Below are 25,209 nucleotides of genomic sequence, written 5' to 3' on the forward strand. Positions count from 1 at the left end.
GCAAAGGGGGGAGGGAATATCAAGCAACCGGATGGATAAATAACTTAGGAATTGGGCTTGATACACATGAATTAAATGAGCTCAATTGGAACATAATGGGTAAGCAATATAATCAATCAATTTACACATCAGTTTGGCTTACATCTATCTATGTTATTTTGTGCGGACCATTAGTCCCAGTATTTTATCTGGCCATCCCAGCCAGCGGTGACCACTTTGCTGGCCTCATGCGGATGCCAGAGGGCACTGATGCAGACGCCGTCGTGCGCCTGCCACTTCTTGTACATCTTCGTCGTCTTCCAGTCCCAAATATAACATTTGCCATCGCCATCGCCCGACACCAGATAGCTCATGTCCGGCGAAAAGTCCAGCTGGCAGGCGTAGCCAGAGACCATGTGACCGGTGAAGGTCTTTTTGCGGTTCATCTTGAAGCGATTGAGGGCGGAGAAGATGACGATCTTGTTGTCTAACGACTGGCAGGCCATCCATTTGCCATTGGGCGCCAATGTGACCGCCGGCATGGAATGCATAGTGGGGTCGGCAATGTACTTCATGTCCACAGGAATGTCCCACTCCCATATGCGCATCGATTTGTCGTCCGAGGTGGTCACAAACCGTCGGTTGTCGTCCACAAAGGTGATGGTGCTCACAGATCCCAAGTGCCGGTCGTATTCCTGTACAATATCACCGCTGCGAGTGTCCCACTGCGAATTGATAGGAAAACAATTGTAACATGAGCATCTACTTTTGTAAATTTTACTTACACAAATGATCTTCTTGTCGGAGGTGCCGGCAACGAACAAATGTTGCTTGCTATTATCCGGATGGAATTTCACACAGAAAGGCATTTTACGCGTTGTGAATCGGGACACTACATCGCCCGTTTCGGCATCCCACAACTTTATGTAGCGATCATACGAGGCAGACAGGAAGTTGGTACCCCTGTTGTTCCACGCAATATCCTTGATGGCCTGCCGGTGACCGGAGAAGGTGCGTATGCAGCGTCGCTCGCCGTAAACCTCCCACAGTTTGACGCGACAGTCCATCGATCCGGAGAGCAGAAGATGAGCGGTCTTGGGGAACCAGCGGATGGAGGAGATGCCCTTGTTGTGGCCCGACCAGGTGTGTATGTGCGCCTTGGGCAGAAAGCATTTGGTCGGTGGTGCATTCGATCGTAGATTCACGCCCAGATCATGAGGAGCATGCAAATAAGAGCGGCCCTGATAGTCGTACGCATCCTTGACTGTGGAGCAAAAAAGGAAAAGATTATTAACGATATATATTCGGTGGCTATTGGATTAAACTCACTGTGCAGCGTCGACTTCTCCTCGAGCGGCTTATCCTCGGGAATGCGTCCGCGCTTATGTCGCTTAGACAGCAGCTCGTCCAGTTCGGCGCGCTCCTGTTCATTTGGCTTTGCCACCGACACCTCGTTTTCGAACTTGCCCCAGGGACCCAGAAAGCCCTCAATGTCCTCGGGATTATCATTTTTCTCCTGCTTGCGCAGTTTCTTTGCCTTGGGCGGCTCAAATACCGTCTTGCCATTGTCATCGTACGCAGACTGCAGGTCACCCACAAAAGACTGGCCGTCCGCCTGATCGTCTACGCTGGGGTCCAATGCGTAGCCGTAGGTGTGAAAGGTGCGTCGCTGGTTCTCAAATTCGAAGGCATTGATGTGGGCCTTCTCTACGTAGCCGGCTAGGGTGTTCCGCGGAGCGCGCTGCTGCATGGTGAGGTCCGGATGCTCCGGACCTTTTACCGGAGCATACATCTCCTCATAGCGCGGATTGTAGGTTACCTCCTTGAGCGTGGGATCCAGAGTTCGGGGCACGGCCGATGCTCCAAGGGGAACCACCGTTGGCGCCGCACAAACAGCAATGGACTTGGATAGCGAGTGTGTCTTGTCCACGGGCAGCAGGTGATCCGGAATGGGAGCGGAGGGCTCTGAATTCGTGGTGGCTGTGGCGGCGTCCGCATGGTCCGATTCTTCATCCGAGGAACTGGCGTATGACTGAAGGCCCAACATTTAGAGGCTGCGGACGAACTCTGTGTACTTGTTAACGAAATGCTGAAGGTAAATCAAGACCAGAGTGTAGAGGAGGAATACGAAAACGTTAATGGATATTTCCATTCGTCTACACGTTTGCGTTTATCATTAGTTGCTTCAGTAAAAGTAACAAAAACATAAATATATATCTATCAAAACTAGGGATGGTGCGTGCCATCTGTTATCGATGTTATCGAATGGCTATGTAACGGTCTCACTAATAGATCCCAAACATGCAAGGTGGTGCAAGTTTAAAGCTTATTTTAAATTTTTTAAGTTGTATGGAAATAGTATTTGATATTTTTTTGCTCATTTTGCTCAAACACCTATTCAGTGCTGATCGATAACAGGTAAGGAAATGTTTGGCCATACGGTCATACTACATCAGGGAGTGAAGTTGCGTTGATACATTTTGGGAACTTAAGACCGCTGAAAATACCGTCTCTGTAAATTAGTCACAATGACTGCAGGCAGGCACTGGAGCTACGACAGCCTCAAACAAATCGCCATTGATGGATGCACCGAGAACGTGGAGCAGTTGAAACTAATTTTTGTCGAAGAGATTGGTTCGCGACGCAGATCGGATTGCATACGAACCATCGAGGATTTAATTGACTGCCTGGAACGAGCGGACGAACTATCGGAGTACAATGTGGAGCCACTGCGCCGGATATCAGGCAATATGCCACAGCTCATCGAGGCTCTGAGCGCCTACACAAAGCCGGAAAACATTCTTGGACATCCGGTTAATCTGTACCAGGAACTCCGATTGGCCGAGGAACTTCGTCAGCAGCTCCGTATTGCTCCAGCTTCCCAGAATGCTCAGCCATCAGTTTCGGAATTAGCTGCCGCTGTGCCTCCAACAGCAATCCAAAACTATGCCACCCCAGCTGCTTTTACGGATCACAAACGAACGATGGTCTTTAAGAAAATATCCGAGGAACTGGGTCGCTATTGGCGACGACTGGGCCGATCGGCGGGCATTGGCGAGGGCCAAATGGACACAATCGAGGAGCGCTACCCGCACGACTTGAAGTCCCAGATTCTGCGACTGCTGCAGCTCATCGAAGAGGATGATTGCCACGATCCCAAGCACTTTCTGCTTCGTCTGTGTCGCGCCCTGGGCGATTGTGGTCGCAATGATCTGCGCAAGAGGGTGGAGCAGATAATGTCGCACTAGAACGCATTCACTTATATGCACTTTATATGCATTTTGTTACGATACTAGTAATTAATGTGCTGGAGAGCGACAAAGATGTGCCTTTATTGTAATTATTCACATGTTATTCCAAGGTTGGACAGAGCATAAAAATCGCACACTAAATTAATATGTGTCAACGCGGAATTGTACGATCTTATAAGAAAATGTGATTGACGTATTCCATTCAAAATGGGAATTCACATTTCCTTATCATAAGATAGTCTACAAAAAATATTGTTAACTCGTAATACACAAGTCACATAGTTGAAGATAGCAATGTACAATGGATATAAAATACGTTTTGCAAACGCTTTTGCTTCTCTTATCCTCAAAAGACGGTTGAAAATTTGTTTACAAATAGGGTCACACCTTTTGCATTGAACTATCGAATTGGCAATTATCGATAGGCACAGCTGGCTGAATATCGTTTGCTTCGGGGTGAATGGTTAGCAACACGTGCGCGCAATATTTTATTTGAGAATTCTGTTTTTAACCATTAAACTCTATTAAAAAGCATACATAGTTAGCAATATGTCTATTCGGGAGAAGCTGCTGATGAAGAAGATCGTTAAGCGGGAGAAGATGAAGAAGGAGCTCTCGCAGAAGAAGGGAAACAAGAACGCCCAAAAGCAGGAGCCACCCAAACAAAATGGCAATAAACCCAGTAAAAAACCGGAGAAACTCAGTAAAAAGCATGTGGCCAAGGATGAGGGTACGATTAAAAACGTGTGTGCCTAATAAATATATGTAAGATTCACTTTTCGACCCGCAGATGACGACTTAGAGGAGGATTTCCAGGAGGCGCCGCTGCCCAAGAAGAAGCAACAAAAACAGCCTCCAAAAAAGCAACAAATTCAGGTGGCCAACTCGGATTCGGAATCAGATGACGATGAGCAGGAGGATGAGGCAGATGAGGATAGCGATTTGGACGAAGTAGCCGAAGTTGATGAGGAGGATGTTGACAGCGGGAGTGAAGATGATGACCAGCAGGAAGGTAAGTAAAAGTGTCGATATTTAGGGAATTCGTTCTAACTACCAATAATAATGATGATTTTTAAAGGCGAATTTGAGCAGCTCTGGTGCAGCGAGTTAATGTTGCCCAGGGCAGGCATGAAATCCATTTAAAAACCAACTGAATTATATAAAATACTAAAAAACTGTATCCCTGTGAAAACCAAAATTAACCAAGAGTACCTGTTTCAGATGAAGATGAAGAAGAACCTGTGCCAGCCAAGAAAACGAAGTTGCTTCCCAACAAGTCCAAGGCACAGAATGGCAAACCAGCTAAAGACGACGAGCCCTTTACCGTGGAATCCTCACTGGCTGCACTGGATTACCGAGATTCGGATGATCGCAGCTTTGCCTCTTTAAAGGGCGCCGTGTCCGAGGCCACATTGCGAGCCATTAAGGAGATGGGTTTTACCGAGATGACTGAAATTCAGTCGAAATCGCTGACACCCCTACTAAAGGGACGGGATCTGGTGGGTGCTGCCCAGACGGGTTCCGGCAAAACCCTGGCCTTCCTGATACCCGCCGTCGAGCTGATAAACAAGCTGAGGTTTATGCCACGCAATGGTACCGGCGTGATCATCATCTCACCTACCCGAGAGTTGTCCATGCAAACTTTCGGTGTGCTCAAAGAGCTGATGGCACACCACCATCACACTTATGGCTTGGTAATGGGCGGCTCCAATCGGCAGGTGGAGAGCGAGAAGTTGGGCAAGGGCATCAACATTCTGGTGGCCACACCGGGTCGTCTGCTGGATCATTTACAAAACTCGCCCGACTTTCTGTACAAGAACCTTCAGTGCCTGATTATCGATGAAGTGGATCGAATTCTGGAGATCGGTTTTGAGGAGGAGCTTAAGCAAATAATAAATCTGCTGCCAAGTGAGTTACGGGTAACTAAAGGTTTTTAGTGTATTTTTAAACTAACCTAATCTTTTAGAACGCCGCCAGACGATGCTCTTCTCGGCCACACAGACGGCTCGCATCGAAGCGCTTTCCAAGCTGGCCCTTAAGTCGGAACCAATTTATGTAGGGGTTCACGACAACCAGGACACGGCGACCGTAGATGGACTCGAGCAGGGGTACATTGTTTGCCCCTCGGAGAAGCGACTGCTCGTGCTCTTCACGTTCCTCAAAAAGAATCGTAAGAAGAAGGTGATGGTGTTCTTCTCGTCCTGCATGTCCGTCAAATACCACCACGAGCTCTTCAACTACATTGATCTGCCAGTGACCTCCATCCACGGTAAACAAAAGCAAACGAAACGAACGACCACCTTCTTCCAGTTCTGCAACGCGGAATCTGGGATTCTCTTATGTACGGATGTGGCTGCTCGTGGATTGGACATTCCGCAAGTCGATTGGATTGTGCAGTACGATCCTCCAGATGATCCACGCGAGTATATTCACAGGGTGGGCCGAACGGCCAGAGGATCGGGCACCTCGGGTCACGCCCTCCTTCTGATGCGACCGGAGGAGCTGGGCTTCCTGCGCTACCTTAAGGCCGCCAAGGTGCCGCTCAATGAGTTCGAGTTCTCCTGGCAGAAGATAGCTGATATTCAACTGCAGGTGGGTGCTCTTTCTTTGAGTTAAAATTGTTAGCTATGGTTTAAGGTGATTTAATTCGTATGTTTCTTATCCACTGCAGCTGGAGAAACTGATCGCCAAGAACTATTTCCTAAACCAGTCGGCCAAGGAAGCCTTTAAGTCGTATGTGCGCGCATACGATTCGCATCAATTGAAGCAGATCTTCAATGTGAACACGTTGGACCTGCAGGCGGTTGCGAAAAGCTTTGGATTCCTTGTGCCACCCGTAGTTGACCTGAAGGTGGGCGCGGCCAAGCGGGAGCGACCGGAAAAGCGAGTGGGCGGCGGCGGTTTCGGATTCTACAAGAAAATGAACGAGGGATCGGCTTCCAAGCAGCGGCACTTCAAGCAGGTCAACCGCGACCAGGCCAAGAAGTTTATGCGTTAGTTTTTTAGATTTAAGCAGAGATATACCATTGCATATTGTAAATCAGCTGCTTTACTTGAGTGTGTGTATACATATAGGCAAAAGATATAAAACTAAATGTTTCCAATTCACGAATGCACGTAACCATTTGGCCAGGTCATCATCATCATAATCATTAACAACTGGCATCCCACTCGATCTCTCGATGCGGATGTGACTTCTCCTTATTTGCCGCTTGTTGTTTCAAATGTTTATTGTTGTCGCCGTCGAGTCGAGCTGAGTCGCCTCCCCAAATTTGGCCGATTGCGTTTTTTTATTTCGTCTGTCGCTCGCGAAAATGTGCCACTTTCAGGCCCACGCTCGCCCAGTCCAAGTCCCTCCAAAACGGAGGCGACGCTCTTGTTGGGCCAACTAATCGATGATCGGGCGCTTAATCAATTGCTGGCTTGCGGGCGCCCACTGCAGACTGCATTGGCCAATTGAAACAGCATTGGGCAGCGATCAATTTTCCAATAAAACTCGTTTAGGCCGCCTTTTTGAAGAGATTCCATCACCCACAATACGAAAATATAATTGCGGGCCACCTTGGCTTGAATATAAATTAAACTTTAATCTACAGCAATGTCTCAATATCTAAAATTCGTAGTAGTAGGGTTTGAAGGTAAAAACTAACTTAACTTAACTTAACTTAACTTAAGGTATTTCAGTTTTTAAATTAGTCAAAATTAGAATAAGGCAGCTTTTAGGGATTACGATCATCTTTGTTTTTGAAGTTTCATAAAAGGGATACACCATCTTTCGTTTAAATAATGTTTTGGGCAGGTTTTGGAATTTAAAGAAGTCGATTTTTAAGACATTAGGTATAGAGTAAATAGTAGTTTACCGCCTCTACTTATTGGTTTTTTTTTTTCTACAAACTATGAACTTTGAAATATTTTCAAGTTATCGAATTTCTGTAAGTGCGCAAATTGAATGTTGTTGGCGGCGTGGGCGTGACGAATGTTTGGAGACCACAACGCCGTACGCCCACACGCACACGCCCCCTCCCGTTATACCCACTTGCCACTAGCACTTGTTTCTAAAAGCCAAGTTAACGATGTTTCGGTGAATGAAAAAGCCAACGCGCTCGAGTTTACTCATTCATGAGCACTTTGCGGATCGTGGTTGAATTAGTTTTGGCCAGACTGCGTTTTGTTGGATCCAATCAGCTGGTCGGTCGGGCACAATATGCAAAGTGGAAACTTTATGAATGGATTCGGAAAACGGATGAAGGGGAACGCGGCACGGGTAAGGAGTTTCACCTGTGGGTCGCGGCGCGTGACACAGAAAATGCATTCGCACAGGTGACAAAAATGTGTTTGGAAAAAGCATTGGAAAATCTCATCTTATGAATACACATAAAATCCGTAGATACTATAACAAAATTGTATTCATTGTGAGCATGGTCAAAACCAAACCACTCTGGACACTTTTGTTGCCTGAGCGGGTTGCGTATGTGGTCGAGTGTATCTGACAGATACTTACTATCTGTGTGGGTGTTGCAGTTCGGTTTCTTTGTGGCACCCGAAAACTGACAAACTCAACTGTTGGTAAACCGGTGGCGCCCACACGGCCGCGTCTCATGCGTAATGGAAACAACTGGGAACTGGTTAATGGACGATTGCTGCCTGGCTTTTGGCCAACATATTGCTAATTACACACTCTCACACCACCGGTGGTTTGTTTCTGTGTCGGCGGTAAATTAAGAAAAAGAATGTTTAATTTGTCGTTTAGGCCGCCACAAAGCCGCTAAATGTCTTGGCCAAATTTGCATTCGACACAAACGTGCAGTGGCCAAAAAAGGATTCCCGGGACCAGCAATATAGTGTTAGCGCCGCCTGGCAGGTTGTCAATCTTTGGAACCACTTCTTTTTTAGCAGCCGAATTGGTCAAACAATCGAATTGCATTTGGGTAGCAATATCTCTCTGTTAATAGGCAATGAAAGATTTGTGGGATATTTCCGACTTTAGATTTAGGTTGTTGAACTAATGGTGCATAACCAAAATTTCTGAACTTTTCAGTTTACACAAAACTTGAACCAATTCAAGCATTTTCTCGCCTAACTTTACAGCTGCTGGAAAACTTTTATTTTGCGGCCATTTCGGTTTTCCAAAACCGAAAGTGCCGCCCAAAACGACCCACTCACAATGTAAAACACCACATTCAAAAGGGCAAATTCCAAAAGCACTAGAGAGATTAACGGCCCACGGAAAACTTGGCACTTCGGACTTGGCCAGATGTCCAATGGGCCGATACTGGGCGACGTGGGTGTGCGGATTGGAAAGGGCTTTGGTCTGTGGCCCAGAGATTTAAATCGGATATCCATCCATAGGCATACAATGTCTCAATCGCCACGCACATTGACACATTTTTCAATGGCACTAAAACTGTATAATGGGGCCGTACAACGCATTTAATGTCGGCCCACACACACAGGCCAATTCCGATCGGTTTGAGCCAAGTGCACACAAATTTGGTGGGACTTGTGGCCGGACTGTGAAACTTGGCCAGGTGAGGTCCGGTGGTGGGAGTCTGCTTTCCAATGGAACGACCAATCCGATGTCCATCCACAACTTTGGCCACAACTTTAAACTTTCACGTCTCATTTTGGTGTATGCTGGTTTCAAAAATCGGATCTTGCCCCATGCCTGCCGTTGGCTAGATGTGCCGCCCCAGAAATTTTGGGTTCCGATGGGGAAGACTGTTGCAATGAAGTGATCCTCATACATATATGTATATCAAAATATTGTTGAAGACACAGGCAACACACAATAAGTTCACCGATCCACTGGCATTAAGTGTTGTAATAGTGGAAGGACCTAAATGTGAACAGAACACGAGTAAAATTTTAGAATAAAAGTAGCTTTGTAGACTTAAAAGATTGTTTTATTTTGATACACTTTATCGATAATTAATTATTTTTAGTACGCAATATCTTAATACTGCGTTGAATTTTTGTGAAATTCGCCAACCACACGGAAGCCAGCGAAAAATGTCTTTCGCGATGGAAAGTAAAAGTTGTCGCCGGCCTAGGGTCGCTTATATGGTGCGTCCATCGAAACGCTCGCGAATGCCAATTTTCCCACATACATTTCGCGTTTTGCAGCAGAGTTAACCAAGTTAACACCAACATTTGGCCAGTACGAGTTCGGGGGCTCATTTGCATGGTGTTTTGGACTTGGGGCCCAGATGCCAGCCCCCGCATATGTCCGGCGAAACAAAATGCCGCTTGGTTCTAATCTGCCAGCAATTTCCGTGCGCAATTAATGCCTCCACAGCGCAGTGTCTTAATTAATTCAAAATCAACGCCAACGCGCCAAATTGTGGCCCACCCAGCTACCAGGTGGCAACGCTGAATGTTGTTAGTCAATTAATGCATTAACTAGCCTCCATTTGGAAGAATATTAATGGCCCACCTTTGTATTTAGTTGCTATTAACTTATTTGGCCATTTATTAACTTTTATACTCGCACTTTTGGCTAAAATATGTGTAATATGTTAACCAGCTGCGCAACTCTGTTTGTGCGGAGTGGCAACGCTGATGGGTGATCTCGCATGCTGGCAGTAGGGTGCGAGAGAGCCAAGTCAGAGAGAAACTGACGTCACAAGATGGGTATTGGCGTATTTTTTATGGAAATGGTTATGCAAATATTGACTAAACGTCACCGAGTAGTTAAAAGCACTGATATATTAGAAATTAGTTAATTTAGATCAAAAATACCCCCAAATATATAACCAAATATTGGCTTTTAAATATTTATTAAAAGCAATCGCACTTTGTGACGTCACTGGGCGAGAGAGCAGAGAAACGAGAGCACATTGAAACCACCACCCCACGATCGAACTGGCATGATCTCACACTTACAACGTTTTGTGCTCTTCGCTTCGCATTCAGTTTCTTTTTCTCTTTCTTTGCGCACGGTTCAGTGGTAGGAAAATTAGGAGGAATCGTTCAGTAAAGTCCCGAGATCCGTTCGCTATTCCCCGACTCGAATAAAATCCATATACACATATATCAAATAAACAAAGGATAGGAGTCCTCAGAGAAGAAAAGTGTGTTTAAAAAAAATACTTTCCAAACAAAACGAAATGAATAAAATCCAAAGCCATCCAGTAGCAACAACAAATACATAATCAGCAACTGTGCATATTTCTGCGAGTTTTCTTGCATTTTTAAATCGGTTAAGTGGCCTTGTGCACTCGGTACATCTCCAGGCAAAGGAATTTATACCTTTGTATCTTCAAAACGTAGAAATTTGAATATAAAATTTATTTAAATACTTTTTTGTTGTACTTGCTGTTGCAGCAGCCAAATGAGCGAGGGTGAGAGAGAGAGGCAGCTATTTTGACATTCTGCTTTCATTCATCTCCGTCGCATATACAGTTTTACTGTTTATTGTCCGTGTGTGAGTGAGCGATCGCCGAGGAATTTTCTGCCTTCGCTTTCGACTTGCTGCGCTCTCTCGCTCTCTCAGTATCTCTCGCCCTGCATTGTTGTTGCTGCCGATCGGAAAAAATACTTTTGGGCGGAGTTGTTTTCATTTCGTTTTCCGTTTTTAATATCGCTCGCGTACGAAACTTAATGAATTTCCCAACTCCCACAGTAACGTGTTAAAAGTAGCAAAAACAAATAAAAAAGAAGTGTGCACCAAGTAAAGAAAGCAGAGACCCAAGGAAAGTTGAAAGTTGAAAACCAGAATCTCGTCGAGAACAAAACAAAAAGTTCCCAAAAACCCACACATCACACACGCACGCAACAAAATGAGTGTCTGTGAGAGCAAAGCCGTTGTGCAACAGCAACTGCAGCAGCACTTGCAGCAACAGGCAGCCGCAGCAGTTGTTGCGGTCGCGCAACAGCAGCAGGCTCAAGCCCAAGCCCAGGCTCAGGCTCAGGCACAGCAGCAGCAACAGGCGCCGCAGGTGGTGGTCCCCATGACCCCGCAGCACTTGACCCCACAGCAGCAGCAGCAGAGCACACAGAGCATCGCCGACTATCTGGCCCAGTTGCTCAAGGACCGCAAGCAACTGGCCGCCTTCCCCAACGTCTTCACCCACGTCGAACGCCTGCTGGACGAAGGTAAGTCGCTAAAACTCAAACCGAGTGAGATCCCTCCAAGTCACAGCATCATCCTAATCCCGGATCCAAGACTCAGCGGAAGGATAACGATCACTAGCTAGCCTTTTCTGAATCAAACGATAAACCCAGTTACTGTTTGTTATTGTGATAATATCCTTTTATTCATCAAACACTTTACAGTACCATTAGGAAATTGTTATATATAATAAATGTGATGAAATGTGGTGAAAGAAGAAATTTGGATATTCTTGTTATAATGTTCAGATATTTAACTCTAGAATGTATTAGAACTTTGTGTTTGTATTCCAAAAATTCATGAAAAGAACATTAAACTATTGTAGTATACAAATCGATGCCATTACAGTTTGGTTTATATCTTTTTTAATTGTTCAAAAAATATTTGCAAAGCACTTTAATTCCGAGAATCTGGCGGGATTTATTGTAAACATGTATTACAGAGACTGTAGGTATTTAGAACACATTTGGGTAAATGGGAGAGTTTAAATGAGTATATATGTTATTTTAAAGTGGTGACTTCATTTTCAATCGTGTGTGCCAGGCGTGTTAATGATTAGGGTGCCTCTAACCAAGTGATCACTGTAGTTCAATCAGTTTTGGGGCATGGATCTCTGGGTGTCTGGTTTGTCTCCTCGGCGTCTCCTTTTCGGCATCTTCTCCATCGCGGGTTCTGAGTTCATTCCACCTTACAAACCGAAACGAGATGTTTGTTATTTTTAGTTACTTCCTTTTTGTGCGCCTCTTCGCGGAGCGCACACTACTTACACCTCTCTCCGGGCTCTCTCCTTTTGTATTCTTGGCTCCACACTTGACTGCCAGTGCAGCCTTTGTTGTTCTCATTATGAATTCTTTGTTGACTCGGCCATTCGTAAACCAAAAAGGAGGGAGGCTTGGATTTTGAGAGACGCAGAAGGAGATGCGAAACCCCAGGGGGGGAACCCCCAACAAAGATAGAAACATTAATGTGGTGTGGTATTATGTGATAAGAGATCATTTTATTCACAAGCATGTATGAATTTATACATATGCTAAAAGTTTTAAAATTTTCGAATCTGGAATATTATTGGATCCATTTAATGATCTGCTTTGCTCTGTGCACTGAACGTGTAGCAAACTTATCTGAAAGAGGAAAAATGTACCTCAACTGCCCACGCTTTGCCTCGAAAACCAAAAAAATCAAAAAAAAAGAAAATATGAATAAATATACGGCAACGAAGCAAAAACTCTTAAAGGCAAGCCAACAAAAGTCAACTTTCGGGGCGGGATAGGGGCGGTATAGGGGCAGGGGCGTGGCACTACCTGGTCGCATCTTGTATCTTGTATCTGGCATATCGGAGCTCTCGTTTCTGTATTTGCCCAACATCTGTTGCCCATATGCAGGCCGGCCAAGAGGGTGTGTGTCGCCTCGTAATGACAAAATTATGTTGCACAGATACACAGATTCAGATACTGGTGCGGTATTTGCGGATTGCAAGGTACCGCTAGATGGCCAGAGTACACTTATTATGTACAGCGTATGTTTGGATTACTTTAATATACGTTTTTTTTTACCATATTGCTTAATCAATTTGTTTATAATTGCTACTACAATTTAAATTACATTTAATTATTGCAATTAAACTTGAAATGTGATAGCAAATGGTCTGTATAATAAGATGCAAGATCTTGATTTCTCTCTTCATTTGGAAAATATCCAAGAAGTCGGTGGTCTTATCTAGACCAATCAGATTATTGATTACCAGGTACCAGGAGGTATCGCACTGTCGGAAAACTCGCCCAAAAGCTTATATTCTTGTTTTGGTTTCGTCTCGGCATAACTGCAAACTAGTTTGCCTGTCTACAAATTGTATTTGCTAAAAGCAAAGCGTTGACAATTTGTAAAACTCGTTCCACCAGACTACAAAATCCAAAGAGCTGAAAAAATACGCAAAACAAAATACAGATTTCAAACCCACCTCGTTGGCTTATCAGCTTAGTGGGAGGGTGTCGGACTGGATTTGGGATTTGAGATTTGGGACCTGGGAACCCGAGTGGCGTTCACTATTTACGAATACTGACCGTATTCGACTGCGCTAACTTGGACCGACCGCTAACGGCTTTCAACTTTTCAACTTGCTAGAAGTTTTTGTTTTTTTTTTTCTCTTTTTGCAACTTTCTCTTTTCAATTGCTGTCGTCGCTGGGCTGTGTTTTTGTTTTCGTTAGCTTGACATGCGGGCCAAATCCAAACCCCAACCCCACATTCACATGGGGTTATTTGGGCAACTCCAACATTTTTTATGTTTTGCCCTTTTCCCAGAGGGTGCCAAATTTATTATCCGTACTGCCACGACTGGAATTTTATATGTCATTTCGTTGATTCTTTTAACCTATTTCCCTTGGCTTTCATGAGTTTGCTTTTGATGAAATCCCAAATTCGAACGTATTACGAACTGCTTAAATCAATGTCATCTTTGATTTTAATACGTATGTACTTAACTTTATTTGATCCATGCGTGGAATTCGAAAACATTCGCCTATCAAATTGCCATTTTATTATAATTTTACTTTAATCATTCTGAGAACACATATACAATATGTTGACTTTTGATGTGTTTGTTACAAACTGAAAAAAATGTTAAGTAGCTTAAAATATTTCTGAAATTTACCTGCATACACTTTGTGTCTGTCAGAGATATTGCGAGAGATCTAATTAGGTTCCTGCCTTACCTCAAGCAACACTAACAAAAGCAATAGCCGCTTTTTGAGGTTGCGGTTGCTGTTTTTTTTTTTTTTTTTTTTTTGTTTTTATTTGTATATATTGTTTTTATTATTGCGAGTGTGCAGCTAAGTTTGCTTGGGGTTTTGGACGTGGCGTTCTGCTCGCAATCATCAGTTGGCTACCTGTTGGGCGCTCGCCCGTTCACTTGAAATGCACAGCCTGCGATTACATTTGAATGGCTGTCTGTGTGGAAATATCTGCGTATTTACTGTGCGTTTCACAGCTGTAAAGCACTGCAGTTGGAGTACAGCGAGCTAAAATATTTAAAAACTAAAAAAGTTTTCTTTTTCTAAATTTATTATACTGGTTGTAAATTACCTAAAAGTTCGAAATACTTAAACATATTCCGCTTGAATGATTATGTTTGGCTCTCAAAATAGTTTTAATTAATTTCTTGTCTGCTCTTTGAACTAAAATCAATTGATATTTCTAAACTGCCGAAACACACTGTACATTTATATATGTATTTAAGCATAGTATGCCTTCTGTTTATTTGCCGCCTTTTTTATCGTCTTCATTCGTTCAACGCTTTTGGCACTGCTGACATAAATTTTTGTTGTTATTTTGACGAGTGTGTTTTATTTGCTTTTTGGATCTGACTCACGCCCCAAACGAAACAAAAAGAAGAATAACTTTTGGCCGCCAGCAGAGGCAGTCACTCGCATTGTATCTGTTAGATATGTAGCTATAGCTCTATGACACACGCCGCTGGAGCACGTTTCTTCGCCCGAATCTGTATCTGTATCTCAGCCGTATCTGTATCTGCTGCTTTCGGCTCTCCGCTATTCATAGTCGTCGCATTTTGCACAGTTGAAGTGTGCCTAGACTGTGTGAATACAAAAAAAAAAATGACGACAAGACGTCAAGAGGCCCGAGCAAAAGCTCTACGATCTCGGATCTCGGATTACCGGCGACCAAGCATAACTGCACGTACTATATCGCACTCGGAGATATCAGTTTTGTCTAGCAGATATCACATCTTCCGCATGACGTTTGTTTACCTGGGCAGAGGACAGCAAGCAGTCATCTAAAGCCCCTTAGATATGATAAATTTCTAGTTTTTGTTTTCGAATTCGGTGGGGCCGACACCTGGGCGTTATAATTATAGAAATTGTGCTCGCTGTTACTGCAACCCAAGGTGTATATCCACATACATCTGTCAGATACGCATCCAAGTTTGTATCATGTGCAGCGAGCAACCTGAGAGATAAAAGCCAGAAAAGAGCCGTCGACCAAAATCAAATTACGTACACCCGCAACGTGAATGTTTATATGGCCGATCTATGTATCTATATATACATACATATATAAATATATATAGGCACAGAAACGTGTATATATAGTTGGCCGAATGTGTTTCTCGGCATTTGTCGGATACAGAATTTTTTCTCTTTCACTTCGTCCGACATTTTTCATGAAAATTTGAAATGTGTTTCATTTCATCTAAATTTAGATTATTGGAAAATGGGTTTTCGCCTGCCACCATAGCTGTTGGAATTTTGTTTCGTTGGATTTTCACCGTTTAGGGCGTTGGTTTTCTTCTGACCAAAAATTTTAATTTTGAAGGCCTGACCTGCCGATTGGTAGAGTCATTAAAATCGGAAACTGAAGTATCTTGTTGACATTAATGCGGCTGCTGGTCTTCGGATCCGAGTTGAATGCAAACACATTGGAGCTGAAAGGCAAACAAATGATTGGAAATGATTGGCTGGCCCATCCTTGCTTTAAAAAGATACATTTGAGCCGTTCCATTCATTAGTCAGCGTTGCGATCGATACGTTTGGTTTATCTTGCAAAGAACCAATAACCATTTAAAAAACCTTAAAATTATGATAGGAAACATCCTATAGATAGATTATTATTAAATTAATACAAGTTTCATGTATATACTCGTACTCACAAGTTCTTATGAAATGAAACGATTTTTTTTTCGGTGCATCAGTAATAGCCGCAAGCTGCCATGAGCATTTTAATTTAGTATTTTCATAGGCACGGCTTTCGGGTTTTGGGTATGAGGTTCCCTAACTGACGTGCTCATAAATTTGTTGACAATTGTTATGCGGAACGCGTAACCCTCCACGTTTTGCCCGCTCCCCTCCTTACCGCCCGCACAATAGCGAATCGACCCCAAACGATTCCGTGCGATTCCCTACGATCCAATCCAATCCAACCCGATTCGATTCGATTCGATTCGAGCCTCTGCCCATACACGTCTCATTGCGTTTTCAAATTCAATTAAAATCTTTTGTCATGACCATCGATCGCTGTTTGCTTTGTTTTGATTTGTGATTGGCTGTTGGTCGAAAATGCAACGATGCGTTTGCACGGAAGTTGACCATGGCTAAAAAAATGAAGCAATTTAAGCCATCGACATCAAGCTAAACAGTTAGTAGATTGCATCAAAAGGGCATTGATCGTTGGCGAAAGTTTGTGGGGTTGACGCAGTTTTCGATGCGGCTGATCGAATTTAATATGGAAATGGGGCTGCAATCTTATTATCTAATAATGGTAGTAGTAGAATTAGTTGAAATGTACATATTCTTATCATTTTTTTAATGGCGCAATTGATTGGCCATTTTTTTGTGGCGGCTTAAATTAAAATCGTATCAATTTCTAACCGTAATACTCATGAGTTTTCGTCTGGCAGCTGCACAACTTGCCAGGCAGTAGCAAAATACACACTCAGCCTTCAATTAGCGTTTTCTTTGGAAACCCCTTGTTTCATTGTATGTATATGTATGTATGTATATCTGTTCTTTTAAGCGAGCTCTCGCCCACACACTCAAACCCGGTGATTACGTCATTTGCCCAAGTTATTTGATAGCCAGGCTGCATCAAATGTTCGGTGTTGCTATTGTGGCAAAACGAATTACTTTTGACAAAAATAGCCAACTCAAAAAAAGCTAAAAAATTTAATGGAGGAAACAAAGAAGCGCGTAATTAAAATATTTTTCACATGCTCGGGTTTCTTCCCCACACGCAGCAAAAAAACACATGGAACTTTCAGCATGGCGCCCCATTGCTTAGCCAACCTCCTACTCCCCATTCGTGGCACTGGAAGAAACACCAAGTATCTGATAGACAAATTTGTAAATAACTAAATTGTGGGCATAATATTAAGAAAAAAGTCATAGAATCTTATTTAAAATGTATCCCATTCAGCTGGCTTTACAGATTGTTTGAAATATATCTATGAATTTGGTGCTTCCCACTTATTTTCCTCTGTGCACCACCTCCTGCCTCCCTCGTGATGAGGCACGCGACTACCAGCAGCGGCAGCCATGTGGCATTAGACAATTGCTTTAATATGCCACCAGGCAGGCAGCCGACGAGCTGTACAAATTGAACAATTTGATAACAAACGCGCAGGCAGGGAAAAACAATGGTGGGGGCCCCAAGGGGGAGGGACACTTGAGCCAGAGATACAAAGAGGCAACATTGTGGATGTGATGCCTTTGAAGTTGCCTTTTTGACTCTCAGTGCCATATGGTCGGTCGCCTGTATCTGGGATTCTCAACCCGAACTTGCAACTCCTCGACATATGAAGATACTTATATGGGCATCCGATGGATGCCACTTGAAGCGGCCGCAAGTGAATCATTTTTATTGTACCGATGTGCATTTGCCATTCGATTTATATCGGTAATCAATTTAATTTTTCAATTGCTTTCAAAAATCCCCCAGACATCAACTCCATTTGGCGTGTGAAATGCGGGCAGCGAGCAAAATTCCACCCTGGAAATGCAGCAAAAACATTTTCCGGGATGCTAGAGGATCGTAGGGAAAATACATTAAAAATCGTTTTGGCTCTGACATTGAAAATAACGAACGGTCAGCAAACATTCCGTTCTCTTTAACTACAAAAGTTATTACTGATTTCATAAACGAAAAATAGTTCCACACCCATGAAGACAGCCACAACGACCTCTCAATCTTAATATAGTGCAAATAAAACCTCTAAGTGGGGAATTAAGATAATGAGGCATTCACTTGACAACCGCACAAGAGAAAATTAAAACAAAAGTCAAATTGTCAACAGACTGGGCGACAAACGCCTTTTTCTGACTTTTTGGGTCTTTTGGGGCGTGTGCTCTGCTATTCAAAACTATGACAAAACATTAAAACGAAATCATACCAGCACACATTTGAACACGAACAACGACCCAAAAAATGCGTCATATGTGGGAAAACAAAACAAACTTTGAGCCAAAAACAGCGACAACGTGTGAGCATAGACAAAAACACAAAAGCTGCTACGGATACAGATTGAGGTAAAGATACTCTGGCCGAGTAGTTGTAGTTTGTTTCTTATCTCTCGATTTATTCACAGCCATGAGCAGCATCATTGATTCGAGACAATTAACAGCAGCGTAATGCTAAAAAATAAGAGGGGGAACATAAAAAAGAGGGGAAGAGGAAATTGTAAGCATTAGATCAAGATACAAATACCGTTGAGAAATACGAACATGTATTTCCCAATTGCAATATAAAATAAAGCAATACTGCAATTATAATCATTGGCTTTCAAATAAAGAGTATTTGTCAGTCAATGCAACGTATGCCATTTGGTTTTTCAAACATTTTTTTGCTGCTAAAAAGTAGCTGTAACACTCGTAGCTCAAGTGTCCTCAATCTATGTATCTTTGTATCTCAATTTCGTTACTTTTTCAACGCGCTGAGTGCAATTGGGAAATGCTACAAGAACGCGTGTTTGCTGTTTGCATCATGAATGGATCTTGTGAGCCAAAGTCATTTCGTCGTTGTCGCGTCCTTTGTTGTGTTTACCTGTCGGATGTATTTGTATCTATAGCTGCTTGTATCTGTATGTGTGCATATGTATCTGATGGAATTTTTAACAGCCGTTTTAGTTTTGCGCTGTTTTACCGAATTTCACTTGACAAAATCATTGCAATTTTGTCCCATCGAAAAGTTTCGAGTGAAAGGTTTGTGAATATGACAACAATAAAACATAAAATGTGCTAAGTAAGTCCCTTTTTCTTGCAATTGCCTTCAGCTGTGCAAATCAAATCAACCTGCGGGGGAGGAAATGTCGTTGCATTTGCTTTCAATTTTTTTTTTTTTGGTTTTTATTTTTCCTTTTCATTTTTGTCTTTTTGTGACTTTGCGTGTCTTTCCTCTGGCTGAGTGATTTTCATTTTTGGCAGTTTCTTTGGCTTTGGTTTTTGATATGCCATAAATGTTTAATGTCGTGCTGAGTTAGCCAGCCACGTATTGTTTGTATCTGCGTATTTGGGTTAAAAGCCATTTTATATGGACGCCCAAGCGTTGCTCATGTCAATCATTTGGCTGCTGTAGGCGTATGAATTAATTGCCCAGCTCCTCAATGAAGTCACATTTTTTTTTTTAATTTGTTGTTATTCAAGGAACTCTGTTTCAGCTGCGATTGAGGAGAATCGCAGTGGCTGAACTCAAATTAATTGTATGCAAGAGATTCAAATTAAAGGGTGTTTTTTTTTTCAGGCAGTTATGTAAATTGACAAGTTTCCTTATTGGGGCGGATTTAAAATGCTTAAATGCGGGCTCTGAATTATAAGTGTTATTTGTGCATTTGTGTATAATAAAATGCGTTTAATAGTTGATGCCAATAATTAATTACTTTAATTTACGTATACGCTATAATTTACTTATTTATTTAATTATATTTCGTTTAAGTCTTACTTAATATGTAATATGTAGAGTCTTCATTAATTTATTTACGACACTTTTTAGGAGCACATGTGGCCCTGAGTTCTCTGCCCAAGCTTCACTTTCATAAACCCAACTGCCCACACTGACAACTTCCACTCCATCCTCCTCTTTTTTTCTCCAACTGGCCAAGGACGACTCATAGCTTATCAACGGCTGGAAAACAGCTAAATGTCATTGGCATATGGACCATGTCTAAATATGCACGTGTATTTGACTTCGACTTCAGGAGAACGTCGAGTGCACTTGCATTTTCATAGCTTTACGTAGGCTTTTCCGGTTTTTCCACGCACATTTCGAAGCCCACAGATAAATAGTTTGTCACACAAAGCGACACTTGAGGCGGAGACAGGCGGTCGAATGAAAATAAATATAAATTTAAAGAAAAGAAAAGAAATGAAAAGGGAAGGGAGAGAGGCCAGACTAAAAATAAACCATAAACGTGGGCGGAAAAAGCCAGAAAGAACAAGGAAAGGAGACGCAAAGGTGTTAAGAACAAGTTGCACACGCACACTTAGGCAAATTCCGTATACAAAGTGGCTAAGACTACCCACCTACATGTGCGTGTGTGTACTTAAAAGACATTTATTATTATAATAAATCCCATTCAAGGCAACACAACGTCGGGCTGGCAAAAAGAAAAGGCGGCAACTTTGGCTTTTGTTTCAAAACGAGTTGTTGGTTGTTGGTTGTTGGCCACACTTCAATGTTGGTCAAGCACATTACGCTACATACACACACAATTACGTGTTGGTGGCTATTGAGTACATAATATATCATTTCTATTTTGTTTTCGGGTAGTTAGGTAGGTAGGTGGTGATCAAGTGCTGTTGTCAGAGTGAAAGAGGTTTTCACCTTGATGCCTGATGCCGTTACACACGGCGTATGGGCGATATATTGATTATGAGACGCGACTTACGCATCTCTTTCATTCGATCTATTAAATTTAGGCCGCACCAAATGTCTGCCAGCTTATTATGGATGAGGGGAAAATATTATAAGCATGACATAAGCATCCATAAGTTGCCAGATCCAAATACGGCGCATAACTGCAACTTTCTCCAAATGCCATTGGCTACAAATAATTTTCCAATAGCCAAAGTTTATGGACCAACCGAAAACATTTCACAGTTTCTATTCGGAAAAATAATTATTCTCAATTTCCGCCAGAACACAAGCTGTGAGTTTTCAAAACAAAAAAAAAAAAATATATATACATATATTTATAAATGTACATTGCGCTCGCATAATTCCATACATATACAATTTGTAATAAAAACACGCTATAAGGGATAACGAGAATTTGATGGAACGCAGCCGTTTTTATATTTCCTTGGAGAAAATCTGTGTGTTTACACAGGCTTTCGAAACTGACCGTACGAATTTATTGTGTATTTTGTATAACGAAAATTAATCAAGCAAAGTCCCCAATGCAATCGCTAAACTCAAACAAGACGAAGGCAATTTGTTGTAAATTTATAATACAAGAGGTCGTGAACTCTGTGGTCGTCTCCGGCCCCCGGAATCATCATCTTCTTGTTTATGCTCCACACACGTAGTCCGGAAAAGTCATTCGGCTACTCCAGAAATAAACAAGCCAGAAGCGATGGCAGCTCCCAAAGAAAAGCAGCAACTTTCAGAGTGTGGGGCATCCTATAAATATGCTTAGAAATAGAATAATGGCCACGAATCAAGGAAATAACAAAAGTTGAATCTCTCAAGAGTTTTCTTCCGCTGATTGAGGCGCTTTTAGGCGTTTTTAAATCCAGCAGTTGAAATGCCTTCATCTCGCGATGAATCAATGAAATACTTACAAATTATCAAGGTAATAGAAGTGTTTTTTTTTCGGGAGATATCGATTTAAAGAATAAGTTTAAGAGCTAGAAATAAATATTTTGAATGAATAGCTGCAACTATACTCGTCAGATAGGATAAATGCCGCAAGCTTGCTCATAAATTCATCTTTCAAATTTTGTTTGTACTATATCAGCGCCATTGCATTGTGTTAATCTTATCTAATCTGAAATATATGCTTTTCGTTTACTTGCAGGTGAGTTTCCTTATCGCCACCTACGACAAGAACAAAATGCCGTCGGCTGTTGGTGAGCTGGTGAAGCCACTAACCTGATTGGTTGAGTACACATATCGCATATTGGCTATACTAGATATTGTTAGCTTTTAATTGGCTTAAGCAGCCATTGCAATCGGTCGACGAGCGCAGAGCGTAGATCAAAGGGTGCCCACAGCCAGCCCATCATCATATCATATCATCATTGTTGGTCGAGCTGAGTTTTTTATGAGCCGCGGGCCATAAAATCAGCAACAGTTAATTGCTTTATAAAAATGGGCGCGTGTGTCGTCGACGACTACCGTTTCATTAGCTCGTTTTTTCATTTATTTTTATTTTTTTTTTCGTAGGTGACTAACCAAGCAAATGAGTAAATTGTCATTCATCTCTCGCTGCCCCACCAACTGAGCTATGAAATTTATGCACTAAAGGCTTCAATTTTATTCAGCAATTTGTTCGATTCGTTTTTTTTTTGCATCATTTTGTGCCTGTCAATAGATGTCTGCTTTATTGAGCACAATTCAAACCCTAAACCCATTAGTAGGAAGCCGCTCTTAATTAATTATTTGGGTGTATTTCTTTGGGAACAGGGTCAGGGTGTGGCTTCCTGCTTTGGTTCAAATGCTTTGAGCCCTCGTCCCTTGTCGTATGTATTCATAATTTGGTCAGAATTTGTTTCCACTCAAAAGAGGAAAAATAAAAGATTTGTTTGCTGAAAATGAAAAATTTTCTTTTAGAAGAGGCGTCCAAAAAAAACGACCATTAAATTTACAATTAAAAGGTGCAAAGCCCGCTTGCAAGCTTAAAAATATGTAATGCAGACAGTGGAGTATAAATAACTGGGTTCACAAAAGTCTAAATCCTGGCTTTCTGAAAGCCGTTTGGGGACCTCATTTCTACTTTTCCTTTGGCATTTATTTTGTGGCAATTTACGCATTGATTGCATATTTATTTGTTTCGTTTTTGGGGCCTTTTCACTGGGCCACGACGTCTACGTGGGGGCATTTTGCTGGAAATTGTGCTCATGGGAACTGATTGATTAGCGGCTAGTTGTTTCGCTCGACTCAATGCCTTCCAGTGACAACTGCTGCACCACCACCAGCAGCTCAGCCAATACCGCCAGCGATGGCAAAACAAGCGATGCCAAACATTTGCAATGTTTTTTGGCAACGACAAGTTGCAACTTGCAGTTTGCAGTTTGATTTAAATCGGCTTTTGCTTGTTTTTTTGTTTTTTTTCTTTTCTTATTTTTCGCCAGCTATGTATTTTCTTTTGGCCAGCAATTTTGCAAACTTGTTTGTTTTCTTTGCTATTGCCAACGTTTGCCCTCGGCTCTCACGAACTAAAGTTGGTCCAGTGTGGCTGGATTATTACGGCGGACACACATCTAATGAGCCGGACAGCTGTGAAACTGTTTGTTTCGCCCCGTGACTCAATGTAGCCGTCAGTTTCAGTTGCAGTTTTCAGTGGGATGTAATAAACGGACCAAGTGAATCATTTCTAAGCTTCGCTGGAATTGTTGGGAATACCTATAATACATATATTTACGAGTTGTGGAACTTGTTAAAACATCAATGGAGCGTCTAAATAGACAGGTTCTTAAACCATATTCCTTTTAAAAACGTTGTGACAATAAACTAGGCATGCCCCACCATGTAATATTAGGTTCTATTTACATTGTATATACTCTAAATCATTACAACACATATAAGTAGAATACTCCGAAACGACAAAAGTAGCTGCCAATACGAAACATAAATAGCCAAGGGGCCTGAAGTTGTTTTAGCCGAAACCTTTTGTTTCTCGTTAATTGTTTGATTGCTGCCGATTGTTTTGACACGTATTTAATGTCGTTGAAGTGTCTGCCATTGGTGACTGAATGTTTGGGCCTGGCCCAGCCCATTTCCCCCATTTGATGCTCTTAACTGATTGTGTGGCAGCTCTGCAAGCTTAATGTCATTCAGGCTGCAAGGCTGCTCCGCAGTTGGTCGCACAGATATTTTCTTTCATTGTTGCCCGGGCGGCGGTGAGCATGTGAAAAATCGTTGTAATCTGCTGATGATGATGATGATGATGATGACTTTGTGCCACCCACATAAATGGCGTTCGAGGCGTAGCATGTGTGTATTTGTGCGCCTAATGTGTGTATGTTCGCTTGAGCCAACAACTTTCCATTTTGGCCCATTGTCTCGGAAACTGAAAACTGAAAGTTCAAATTGAGCATTTCACTTCCTTTCGATTCAAGCAACAGCTCATTCTCGACTCATCTTCAAGTTTAAGACTCATGAGTAAATTCATGAGGCATTCTGGCGTGACTCTCGCAGCAAGTTCATCAAAAAAAAAATGTGGAACAAAGTGGGTCTGTGTGTCTGCGACATGTGAAAAGCCATTTCGCATTGTTTGCCCGGCGCATTTTCTTGGATTTTACTTCGACACATTTTCCTTTAGCCACTCGGTGGTTGTCACATGCGGCTGCTCCTCGAAATCTTTGCCTCTGGCGAGATTTACGGTGTGGGTGGGGCATTAGTTTTAATACCCTTAGGGGCGATATGACTATGAGCATCCGACACATTTGGTGTCCATTAAACTTCGAACGCCTGGTCGTCAGTTTCCTAATTAAATGGCAATGGCTACTAAAGTCAGGCAATAAAAACATATCCAAAAATATTTCGGCAAATTAACAAAAAAAAAAATATGACGGCATTGTGTGCGATTAACTAAATAAGTACCTTGTGATTGTAATCACTGGGATTTATTAGCTGAACGACTGGTTGACTGGTTCCAAGTGTCGCTTGCAATGAGCTGGTAACAGCGTTTTAATTTCGTTTTATTTTAATTTCATTTGAATTACCTCTGATTTGTGTTTAACTCGATAGCGACGATCATCTGGCCAAGTGGAATGTTCGCACATTTAATCTTGAGCTTTATTGTTATTTTTGGTTAGCTATAGCGCCTAACTTTTGCGGACTGTCAATCTTCATTTCTCTCGATGGAATGGTATGACTAATGGAAGTTATCGAACCATCTAATAATAGAAAGAACGTTACTTTGCAAATATTCTCACCTCTCAAAATAAGCAAGCTGTCATATTATTACCATAATATTTATTTGCCTTTTGTTAATAAAGCAAATTACTATTTTTATGACCATACATACGCTTGTATATAACCTAAAACCAGACCGGATAATTGTTAACCGCAAAAAGAGCTCTATCGCCGAAAAGCCCCAAATTGTATGTTTATTTAAGATCCAAAAAGTAGAAAAAAAAAAGAAAACAGAATGATAAAGAAAATGCTGCCGAGCAAAAATATGGTTTATTTAACTAACAATTTGT

General features: G+C 42.2%; 5 protein-coding genes and 1 non-coding gene across 13 annotated transcripts in view; 4 read left to right on the forward strand and 2 right to left on the reverse strand.

The window, feature by feature from the left end:
* Window positions 1-94: 94 nt before the first annotated feature.
* On the reverse strand, window positions 95-2,231 carry CG45099 (uncharacterized protein). The gene is made up of 3 exons (NM_001300529.1): window positions 1,309-2,231; window positions 765-1,243; window positions 95-704 (listed from the first exon to the last, which is right to left on the reverse strand). The coding sequence occupies exon 1, from the start codon at window positions 2,129-2,131 to the stop codon at window positions 2,027-2,029; it is 105 nt and encodes a 34-aa protein (NP_001287458.1). The 5' UTR covers window positions 2,132-2,231; the 3' UTR covers window positions 95-704; window positions 765-1,243; window positions 1,309-2,026.
* On the reverse strand, window positions 95-2,231 carry CG6015 (uncharacterized protein). The gene is made up of 3 exons (NM_142748.5): window positions 1,309-2,231; window positions 765-1,243; window positions 95-704 (listed from the first exon to the last, which is right to left on the reverse strand). Exons 1-3 carry the CDS (start codon window positions 2,024-2,026, stop codon window positions 171-173), a joined length of 1,731 nt encoding a protein of 576 aa, NP_651005.1. The 5' UTR covers window positions 2,027-2,231; the 3' UTR covers window positions 95-170.
* An 11-nt stretch (window positions 2,232-2,242) lies between these two features.
* Window positions 2,243-6,870, forward strand: pit (pitchoune). Of its 3 annotated transcripts, NM_169991.2 has the most exons (6): window positions 2,243-2,397; window positions 3,763-3,960; window positions 4,021-4,242; window positions 4,452-5,138; window positions 5,197-5,822; window positions 5,902-6,337. In NM_169991.2, the coding sequence occupies exons 2-6, from the start codon at window positions 3,780-3,782 to the stop codon at window positions 6,226-6,228; spliced, it is 2,043 nt and encodes a 680-aa protein (NP_732694.2). In that variant the 5' UTR covers window positions 2,243-2,397; window positions 3,763-3,779; the 3' UTR covers window positions 6,229-6,337. The 3 variants fall into 3 exon arrangements, with proteins under 3 accessions (NP_732694.2, NP_001287459.1, NP_524446.3); NM_001300530.1 differs by lacking the exon at window positions 2,243-2,397 and having other exon boundaries at window positions 3,662-3,960; window positions 5,902-6,870; NM_079722.4 differs by lacking the exon at window positions 2,243-2,397 and having other exon boundaries at window positions 3,662-3,960.
* Fadd (Fas-associated death domain) lies at window positions 2,400-3,562 on the forward strand. The gene has a single exon (NM_142749.3). The coding sequence runs from the start codon at window positions 2,508-2,510 to the stop codon at window positions 3,225-3,227; it is 720 nt and encodes a 239-aa protein (NP_651006.1). The 5' UTR covers window positions 2,400-2,507; the 3' UTR covers window positions 3,228-3,562.
* scaRNA:MeU5-G38 (small Cajal body-specific RNA : MeU5-G38) lies at window positions 4,288-4,388 on the forward strand. The gene has a single exon (NR_048460.1). It is a non-coding gene; the product is annotated as a small cajal body-specific RNA : MeU5-G38 (small nucleolar RNA).
* A 3,265-nt stretch (window positions 6,871-10,135) lies between the features above and the next one.
* how (held out wings) overlaps window positions 10,136-25,209 on the forward strand; it is a 37,131-nt gene continuing 22,057 nt past the window's right edge. For all 6 annotated transcript variants that reach the window (NM_001275893.1, NM_079723.4, NM_001170212.2 and 3 more), the window contains exons 1-2: window positions 10,136-10,300; window positions 10,852-11,324. In NM_001275893.1, the coding sequence (NP_001262822.1) occupies window positions 11,009-11,324 (316 nt within the window). In that variant the 5' untranslated portion in view covers window positions 10,136-10,300; window positions 10,852-11,008. The remainder of the gene's footprint in view (window positions 10,301-10,851; window positions 11,325-25,209) is intronic.

The sequence above is a fragment of the Drosophila melanogaster genome, chromosome 3R, assembly GCF_000001215.4.
Source record: "Drosophila melanogaster chromosome 3R".
Lineage (NCBI taxonomy): Eukaryota > Metazoa > Arthropoda > Insecta > Diptera > Drosophilidae > Drosophila > Drosophila melanogaster.

What these genes read in the sequence shown, in the direction of transcription:
- Fadd (NM_142749.3), top strand. Translation starts at nt 2,508, where the DNA reads ATGACTGCAGGCAGGCACTGGAGCTACGACAGCCTCAAACAAATCGCC.
- pit (NM_169991.2), top strand. Translation starts at nt 3,780, where the DNA reads ATGTCTATTCGGGAGAAGCTGCTGATGAAGAAGATCGTTAAGCGGGAG. An exon ending in GCATGTGGCCAAGGATGAGG is followed by an intron (nt 3,961 to 4,020) that starts GTACGATTAAAA and finishes TTCGACCCGCAG; the next exon opens with ATGACGACTTAGAGGAGGAT. An exon ending in AGATGATGACCAGCAGGAAG is followed by an intron (nt 4,243 to 4,451) that starts GTAAGTAAAAGT and finishes TACCTGTTTCAG; the next exon opens with ATGAAGATGAAGAAGAACCT.